At 24.1% G+C, this 10,788-nt stretch overlaps 1 protein-coding gene across 1 annotated transcript; it reads left to right on the top strand.

The window, feature by feature from the left end:
* Positions 1-393: 393 nt before the first annotated feature.
* LOC127276617 (lysyl oxidase homolog 3A) lies at positions 394-10,454 on the top strand. Its single transcript, XM_051297178.1, has 8 exons — positions 394-734; positions 4,814-4,960; positions 5,359-5,637; positions 8,340-8,549; positions 8,815-9,112; positions 9,230-9,358; positions 9,599-9,722; positions 10,204-10,454. Exons 1-8 carry the CDS (start codon positions 533-535, stop codon positions 10,324-10,326), a joined length of 1,512 nt encoding a protein of 503 aa, XP_051153135.1. The 5' UTR covers positions 394-532; the 3' UTR covers positions 10,327-10,454.
* Positions 10,455-10,788: the final 334 nt, after the last annotated feature.

The raw sequence follows: 10,788 nt of genomic DNA, 5'->3' as shown, positions 1-10,788 counted from the left end.
CAAAATCCGAGTACACATTCAGTATCGAGAAGAACGCTCCGCGAAAAACACGTGCACACGCATTTTCATTTAATTAACATTTTTTTTTTTTAATTTTAAATTCTCTATTTTTATAATTTTGTAAAAATCACTGAATAATTTTCCTATTTAAAAACTGAAATAAAAAAAAAGAAATAAAATTTATATTGATATATTAAATTAAACAAAAACAAAAAAAAAATTATTCAATTATAGAGGGAAATTATTATTTTAATTATCATCGTATATTAATAACATGGTTTGATCGAGTTACTTGTACCTTGATTGAATTAATTAACATAAATTGGTTATCGTATAACCATATAATAATAAATAAATAATATATTAACAAAACAAAAGAAACAATAATTATAATAATGAAACCAGTGAGATGATAAAAATCCCAACAAATTGGATAAAAAATTACAAGAAGAAAAAAATATGATAAAATTGCAAATAATAATAGAATAATTTTATTAGTTATATTGTAAAAAATTAGCAAAAAAAAAAAAAAATGGAGAGAAATAAATTTATTTTATTCTTGATTGTGATGATAATTGGAATGATTGTAGTTGAAGGAAGTAATAGAACTTTTTATTCAAAACGTATAATAAAAAAAAAATTAACATCAAAGACCATAAAGAAAGATTTGAAAACTTTGAAAAAGCAAGAAGGTGCTCTCAAACTTGTGGACGGAGATAGAGGCATATTCGAAGGTATTTTTTATGTTTTTTTTTTTAATAACTTTTTTTTTTACTAACAAAAACCGTTGATTTAAAAAAAGTATAATTTATTTTAACTAATTTTATTAACAAATTGAAAACTATCAGAATTCAAATGTTAATTAATTAAAATTTGCATAAAATTTAAATTTACACTATCACTGATGAGAAATTAATTGAAACTATTTCAAAAAAAAAAAAAAACTACGAAATAAAAAAATTCACTGATATAAAAAAAAAACGTATTTTTGGGGAAAAAGTAATTTATAAATACGTGATTTTTATTTATAAATGTCGTAAATCTGTCTCTTATCTTTATTTCGTTAGAAAATTTTACTACTCTCCCATTTTCCATTTATATATATTTTAACGAGGAATCCCTTTACGCTTAGATGCAATTTCTTTTTCTGCACATGAGTTAAGTTTTATTTTTTTTTTTTCCTCAAGATTTTTGCTATTATTTTCAACTAAGCAAAACGAGATTTTCATACTTGCGCATACATATATATATATATATATATATATATATACATAGTTGTACTAAAGTTCTGCATTGAATACGTGTTGAAAAATTCTTTGTTAAAAAATTCAGCCCCTGGCGTGTGTTACTCACAATGAATGCAAAGTTTAAAAGTAGTATATTCGACATAGAAAAGGGGATATACTTTTCTGAAAACTAGCTTTCAAACTGGTAACTGCATTTATTTCTTTATGCATGCTATGCACTAGACTTTACAACAACAATATATATATATATATACATATCCACTAAAGCAGGTCTACTTTATATTGAAAAATTTAAATTTTTAATTGCTTTTTCTGCAAAAACAAAAAGAAATAAAAATCCCTTTCAATTTACATTGCTAGACATTTTTTTTTTTCTAAAATTTTATACTTCACATGTTTTGTATATGAGATTATATCTATTCAAAAAAAAGTAAAAAAGAGACTTGTGTAAAATTTAAACATAAAAAGAATTTTTTATTTTACACAAGAAAAAATTTTTTATTATTTATATGTTACACAAATTTTTTTTGCGAGAAATTAATATTTTTTGTTTAATTTTTATTAAATAATTATTTAATACAGGGAAAAATTGATATAAATTTTTGAAAAAGAATTGAATTTTTTTATCAAATATTTGTTAATTAGTAGTGTTCTAGTGTCTGTTTTTTATTTTGTCACACGATTTCGTTTGTTTACTCTCAATTCTTTTTTTTTTTTGTTTTTTTTTTATTGCATGTGTATTCAATCGTTAATTCATTTTTCCTTTATTTTCAATATGTCATATACTGCGCGATTTTATTTTTCATTGTTTCGAAAAAAAAACTTATTTTTCTTAATTGAATATTGTCAATAACTTCCTTCTGATAGTTTCATTGATATTTTTTCATTAAAAAAGAAAAAAAAATAATAGATAATTGAATTAAAAAAAAAAAATAAAAATTTGAAAATATAATTTTCCCGCGTGACTTACTGAGGTATTTTTGTAATTATTTTCGTTAATGAAACACACACATATATATATATATATATATATATATATATATATATATAACACAGGAATTTTGTGTTTAAAGTATTTGAAATAGTTGAAAATGACTTTTATTGAAAATTATGGCAAAAAATTTCACTGAAAATAAAATAGTAAAAAAAAAGAAAAAAAAAGAATAAAAGAGTAAAAGTGTATATTGAATATCAAAAGAGAATCTCGAGTGTATAGAAATTGTACACCTTTTTTTTGTGTATATTTATATAGGAAATATTTCTAATGCACGTTTTTTATGCTTCGCGCGATTTATGGAATAAGTTTATGAGTACATATATCGCTTTGATCAGCCGACTGTCATTGACACAAATCATCTTTGAATTGACCCCTTTTTTATTCCTCATAAAATACATATTAAATCGTTTTCAAAATCATTTACTTTATTGAAATCCATCGCAGACTTAATAAACGATTAATAGAAACTTCATTATACTTAATTTTCTATTATTATTATTATTATTATTATTATTATTATTATTATTATTACACTGAGAAAAATAATTTCGTAATAATAAGAAAATAATTTAGTTGAGCTTTTTTAGTTGGCGTTACTAAAATATGGTTGTCACAACAGAATAGAAAGTGGCAATAAATCAGGAAGTTTAGTTGGCTCTACCAAAAAATATATTTGAAGCTTTCATGTTTACGAACTAAATAGTTTGGTTCCCAGTACTAAATAGCTGACATGCTGTATTGCGCACGCGCTCTTCTCGTAAATATGGCGTCGCTTCCCATTCACGGGATGTCAACATTAACCATATGTCGTTCGCGTCGTGAAGTTTCAGTGTTGAAGTTTTTATGTTTTTCAGACATTTTTTAAAAAAAAAAGTTTGTGTAGTGAAAATAAATAAATAAAACTTGTTACAAGAACGAAAGTTTTTTTTCCAGCTTTTATACATTGTGAAAATGATTTAATCTCAAATTGTTAGTAGGATTCGTAGAGTAGTGGTCAGCGTTCTCGACTAGCGTTGCGAAGTCTGAGGGTTCGAGCCCCAGCAGTGTTAGGTTTTTTCCGCGATAGAAATTAATTTAAGTAGGCATAGGTAGGTTATATAAAGAGAAAAGGGTGAAACAAAAAAATAAGTTGGTTGAGAAAACAAAAAAAAAATTTTCATTTAACTAAATTTTTTGTTTGCTTAAAAACAATAAGTTAGTTGTGCAAAACAAAAAATTTGGTAGACCGAACAAAATGATTCAACGAAAAAATTTAGTAGCCCGAACCAAACGGATTAGTTGCACATATATCAAATAAAAAATTTGGTAGAGAGAACCAAACTTTGGTAGATGATACTAAACATTTTTCTCAGTGTATTATTATTATTATTATTATTATCATTATTATTATCATTATTATTATTATTATCATTATTATTATTATTATTTGTTTTCATTTTATTTTATTTATTTATAATTACTATAAAAATATTATAATTTAAGTATTTAATTTTTTTTTTAATTCCAGACTAAAAAAAAAATTTATGAAAAGTAAAATTTCGATTAAGTTAAAATTGAAATAAAAAAAAAACTATTGTTATTAGACATAATCTTGATCAATTTAAATTTGTTCTAGTCAATCAATTGCACTACACGTGCTCATAGTTATAATAAACGATATATAGAAATTCTCAGAAGTTGTTAGTATAAATTAGTTTTTAAAATAATTCTTAAAAAAAAAGGCAAATGAATAATTTTTTTTACTCATATATACATTTTTTTTTTATAAAAACTGAAAACAATAAAAATAAATTTAATTAAATTTTAATATATATTTTTTTTTATTTGTAACTTATACTTTTGATATAACCAGCTTGTTCCATTTGATTTTTTGTATTATATGAAAAAAAAAATAAAAAAAATATCCATCTCTATTGTTGTTTTAATGATATTACTGCTCGAGGCTAAAAATTCGAATCCTTTTTTTTATTTACGTGCAAAAAAGTTTTTACTCGTTGTTTCCTGATAGTGCAGCTTCTATATACATATATATATATTAAAAAGTCGATTGGAAATTTTTCATTGTATTTTAAATGTAACTTTTTTTCAATAGAGAGCTTCATTAAACCGCCGCGAGTTTCAATATATATATATATTTTAAAGAACAGGATTTCTGGTATATTCCATTTATTAATTTCCATTTTATAATTTCTATTCTTTCTTCCTTCTTTTTCTTTTTTTTTCTTTCTTTCTGTTTTTAGTGTAAAATACTAATTAATGAATTTAAAAATAATTATATACGCAAATTTTTTCCAGCATTAAATAATTTTAATGACTAATTTTACTTTTTTCATATTTAATTAAATAAGTAATTATTATCATCATTGTTTGGTATATTTGTAAATAAATATTTATTATAAATATATATTTATAAATTAAAAATTAATTAATATAAATAATTATTAATTTTTATTATAATAATTAATTTTATTAATTAATATTAAATTAATTAATTTATATAATAATTAATTAAATTTATAAATATTATATTTATAAATAATATTAATAATAAAATTAATTTTTAATGCAGGTAATGTTGAGATTCTTCATAATGGAAAATGGGGAAATATTTGTGATGATGAATGGGACGAATTGGAAGCAAAAGTCGTTTGCAGACAATTGGGCTTTGATAGAGCTTTAAGGCCCACTACAAATGGTCATTTTGGACAGGCAAGAAGTAAGAAAAAATATTTTCTTTTTGTTTAATATTGTCTATGTTCAAGTATATAAATAAATAAATAAATTAATTAATTAATATATAAAATTTAAAAATATAATAATAATATTTTATAAATCTTATAATTAATTAATTAATTTATAAATAATATATCATTTAATTAGTTAAAAAATTTTCCTTGCTTATTTTGATACCATATTATCACTAAATCTAATAATTTTGTAAAAAAAAACTCACCCCTCTGCTCTTTTGTGAATCGTCAATAATTGAATCCTTAGAATCTGGAAATAAATACAAAAAATTATTTTAAAAAATCCGTTATACTGTTTAATAATTCATTATATTTTGAAAAATTAATAATAATTAAATAAAAAGAAAATAAATTATTATTATTATAGGAAGGTTTTGGATGGATAATTTATATTGCGATGGAACAGAAGAGGAATTGTCACAATGTCGATTTGATGGATGGAGTAAGACTGATTGTAAAAGTGGAGAAGCGGCAGGTGTTATCTGTATGAATGACAAAGGGGAAATTGCGTCAGAGACAACTTTGAATTTTGTCCAATTACCTAAGATGAAAATTAAGGATCTTCATCAGCGAGGGATGGCCATTCGATTAACTGGAGGTAGTTCACCCAACGAGGGAAGAATTGAAATTAACTTGGGAAATCCAGGTAATAATTAACATCAATTTTTCACATTATTATTATTATATTTAAAACAAAAAACTCAAAATTATTTATTAAAAATAAATAAAATGTAGAATCCACTTTAAAAAAAACATTTTTGACAAATATTTCAAAAAAGGACCACTTTGTTTAAAGTAAAAAAAAATCAAATAACAAAAAAAATAAAACATTTTTATTCTACAGGTGAAAGTTTTCTTTTCCAATTTTTTTTTTTTTTTTTTAAGGATCCACTCCTTCATTTCGGAGACGTGATCCCCTTATACCTTAATTACACGTGAGTTGTAAAAAAAACTTTCTTCAAAACACGTACGACTCATTCTTTGCCACTAATGGATGATTCTAGGGCGAAGAATATAAGGAAGAAAATTCTCAATTCCCATTCTCATGTATGCGCTGCTTTATATATACCCAGGGGTATTTCCTTCATCACGAGGAATGATGCTCAACGTATCATGCATATATAAAAAAAAAAGTGTCTCTTTCTGTATTTTGCTCTCCGCGGGCCACCATTCTCGGTGAATTGAAAAAAAAAGTAATCGCGATTTTAACTCTACACTCGCACAATAGCAGTAATAAAGTATTATAAAAAAATATCTAAACGGTTATTATTAAAAATATTTATCCTCTATGATAAACAGAGTTTATAATAAATTGTTTATTCGTTAATCAAAAAACAACAAAAATCATAATTATTAGATTAATAATTACACTGAAACCCACATATATCGAAAATCAAAAATAGAAAAAAATGAAAAATACCGACACAGAAATCTAGCTTACCGACTGATGTTAAAAAATGTTTTTTTGAAAAATAAAAATATAAAAAATTACCGACCTAGAAATCTACCTTACCAACTGATGGTAAAAATTCCTGAGATATTCTAAAATAAATTTACCATCAGTCGGTAAGGTAGATTTCTATGTCGGTAATTTTTTATATTTTTCAAAAATCTGTTTACCATCAGTCGGTAAGGTAGACGTCTAGATCGAAGTTTTGATATTTTTCTTTTTAAAAAATTTTACCATCAGTCGGTAAGGTAGATTTCTATGCCGGTAATTTTTATATTTTCATTTTTACTTAAATAACACTGTTTTGCCATCAGTCGGTAACGTAGATTTTTATGCCGGTAAAATTTAATATTTTTATTTTTCAAAAATCTCTTTACCATCAGTCGGTAAGGTAGATTTCTGTGTCGGTAACTTTTTATATTTTTATTTTTAAAAAACGTGTTTTAACATCAGCGGGAAGGTAGATTTCCATGCCGGTAATTTTTATATTTTCATTTTTTTAAAAAAAAACCTGTTTTGTCATCAGTCGGTAAGGTGGATTTTTATGCCGGTAAATTTTTATATTGTCTTTTTTAAAAAACTGTTTTACCATCAGTCGGTAAGGTAGATTTCCGTGTCGGTAATTTTTATATTTTCATTTTTTTAATTTTTACCATCAGTCGGTAAGGTAGATTTCTGTGTCGGTAACTTCTTATATTTTTATTTTTAAAAAAACATGTTTTAACATCAGTCGGTAAGGTAGATTTCTAGATCGATTTGTTTATATCTTCATTCTTTAAATTTTTTACCATCAGTCGGTAAGGTGGATTTCTGTGTCGGTAATTTTATATATTTTAAAATTTTTTACCATTAGTCGGTAAGGTGGATTTCTGTGTCGGCAATTTTTTATATTTTCATTTTCCGAAATTTTTACCATCCGTCGGTAAGGTAGATTTCTAGGTCGGTAATTTTTTTAATTTAATTTTTCAAAATTTTTACGCATGGGGATCGAACCCATGACTTTTGATACGCAAGCCTCATACGCAGACCACACAGCCACTTTAACTTGATTCCATTTTATTATTTATTATATAATTATTATTATTACTTAATAATTAATTCTTAATTATTATGATTTATTATTAATATTTATTATTTAATAAATAATATTAATTAATTATTTATAATTAATTTCAAACACATTTAAAGCATATTAAAGAAATATTTTCTCAAAAAGTTGAACAATTTTAATTTCTTTTATTTTTGGTCTGTAAAAAAATGTTGATCAGTGTACAATTTTAAAATTGCCTATAAAATTTATTATTATATCATTGAAACTTTGTTATTATAAATGAAATAACGTTTTCTTTTTTTTTTTAAATAAAAAATATTAATTTGCATTGCAAATATTGATACCTGTATATATTTTGCAATGAATTCGCTTTTAAAATATTTACCTAACTCTGAATTTATTATACCATTGTTTGTTAGTTATTTATTCTGGCGAATAATGAAAAAAAAAACAAATATTTTCTTATTTGTACAATACAAATATTTTTCGTTGCATAAAATCAAAGAATTATTATTTGCATTAAGCTAAATTTTGAAATCAGTGAGATTTGGTTAAAAAATATTTTTTCAAAAAATAAAAAGATAAAAAAAAACAATTGGTAAAATTTAACTTAATTTTATATAGAGTGATTTTTATGTTCCGCATTTCCCTAACAAAAATTTTTTTAATTACATTTTTGTTTTTTGAAACAAAAAAAAAATGAGATAAAAATTTTTTAGATGGAACATTTATAGCATTATTATGATGTTGGTAAATACGTTTTATTAATTAAAGGGAAAAAGATGCTATTCTTTATTATCTAATGTATCATTTCCTATAAATATGGGGAAACATATTAATGTTACAGAAGGCTGGGGTGTTGTTTGTGGAGATGGATGGTCTCTTTTGGAAGCTGGTATGATTTGTCGTCAGCTTGGACTTGGTTACGCAGCAGAGGCAATTGAGAAAAATTTTTTTGGGGGACGACAATTTCCAATGGTCCTCAGTGGCATTGAATGTCAAGGAAATGAAAGAAATTTAGCTGAATGCCTACACGACAAGGTTGTAGATTGTCCAGGTACAATTTGATTGTACAAAAATAGAAAAAAAATATAAAAAAAAAAATTACCCCGATTTTTTATTCACTATTTTGAAAAATTATTCATTTTAATTAATGTTTAAAAGGATTAATTTTTTTGTTAATTGTTTTTTTGAATTTCTTTTGTTAATCTTTTTTTTTGTAAATTTCTATTGTTAATCATTTTTGTGAATTTTTTTTGTGAATTTTTTTTTTCTATACAATTTTAATCTGTGATAAAAAAAAAATTTTTTTTTGATTGAAGGTCCAGGAGAGAATGTGGCAGGTGTTGTTTGCACACGAGAAATAGCAGATCTCGTTTTTGATCATATTGAATTGATGAGAACAGCTCATTTGGAGGACAGACCTCTTTATTGGTTGCAATGTGCAATGGAGGAAAATTGTGTTGCATCGCGTGCATATAAAATACAACGCGAATCAAATACATGGCATTTGGAAACAAGACGATTATTACGTTTCACAGCGAGAACATTAAATGCTGGTACAGCTGATTTTCGACCATCAATACCAAAACATCTTTGGGAATGGCACATGTGTCACATGTTAGTAAGTTTATCCGACCCTTAATTTTTTTTTTAGAGAAAATAAAAATAATATCAAAATGAAGAAATTGAAAAAAAAAATTTCAAAGTCTATTATATTTTTTATTTTTTTTTCAGGCATTATCACTCAATGGAGGTGTTTGCGACCTTTGATATAATTGACTCTCATGGTAGACGAGTTGCGGAGGGTCATAAAGCATCCTTTTGTCTCGAAGACAATCAATGTATGCCAGGGGTTCAACAAAAGTAAATATATATATATTTTTTTTTTGAAATATTGATTTTCGAACAATAGTTCCAATTTTTTTTTCTTCATAATTTCGGAAACTATCCGCAAAGCAGCTTTCGGAATTTTTTTTTGCAAAATATTTCTGAAAATTTTGTTTAAATACAAAAGTTACAAAAAAAAATTACAAAAAATTTTTTTAAATTATTCTTTTTTCTCGTAAAAAAAATGAAAAAAATTTTTTCAATTTCTTTTCTTAGATATAAATGTGCAAACTATGGCGATCAAGGAGTATCAGTGAATTGCAGTGATGTTTACAAGTATAATATTGACTGTCAGTGGGTTGATATTACTGAATTGGAACCTGGAGTTTATACTTTCAAGGTATGCAAACATTAAAATAAAATTAAACTTCAAAAATTTTTTTTCCACACATTACCGATTATTTGAATCAAATAAATTTTTTTGTTCAGAGTACATTTTAATTGAATTGAGAATATCGAAAAATTTTCTTTTAAAATAAAAATACTAAATTTTTTTTTCTCGGCTATAAATAAGAAAAAAAATAGGGAAAATTTTTTTAAAAAATTACGAAATATTATTTTGTGCTCACGTTCTATAATTAAGTACTTTGAGGCCAATTTGTTGGGATTTAATTTGAATTTGAAAAGCCCAATCAGACATAGAAAGCAAAATGTGTTCACGATTCTCTGGTTTTCTACGCTGATTTCACCCACTCTCAATCTCTATTCCTCTCTATACATATATATATATATATATATCTATAGAGGGAGAGAGGAAAATTCTGAACGAAAGCCTGTCGATAACTGCTTTGTATTTTCATTCTTTTTTTTTTTTTTTGCAGGTTGCTGTCAATCCTGAATTTAAAGTGGGTGAAATGTCGTTCGACAATAATGCCGCTGTTTGCCAACTTCTCTACACCGAAACCTTTGCTTCTGTTCACAGTTGCGTTATGGCTCGGCCCTAGTTTAATTATTTTAATTTAATTATAATAATTATAAATATTCACTAATTCAAATATATATATATATAATTTAATAAAATAAAATATATCACTGAAACGAGCGCTCGTTAGAAAATGCTTTAACAATATTTGACAATAAACATTTTATAAAAATAAAAAAAAATTTCTCTATAAACCCTATTTTTTCATATATTAGTCAAAAATTAAGAAAATTCACAAAAATTTGATTTACAAAAAATTAAGTAAATTGTTAATAAACATATAGCAATAATAATAATAAAAATAATAATAATAATAAAAATAATAATAATAATAATAATAATAATAAATATATAATCGATTATAATACAAGTCCTTGTTTTGTAATCACAAAAGTTAAGCAACTTTCAGTCACATCAGTAATCGAAAGGTAACCCTAATTTTTTTTCTCGAAAGTAAAAACAAAAATGTAAATTTTTTTATTAG

Source organism: Leptopilina boulardi, unplaced genomic scaffold (assembly GCF_019393585.1).
Source record: "Leptopilina boulardi isolate dan_hultmark-lab unplaced genomic scaffold, ZJU_Lbou_2.1 LbouV2_150, whole genome shotgun sequence".
NCBI lineage: Eukaryota > Metazoa > Arthropoda > Insecta > Hymenoptera > Figitidae > Leptopilina > Leptopilina boulardi.
This window is presented reverse-complemented; position numbering and strand designations above follow the sequence as displayed.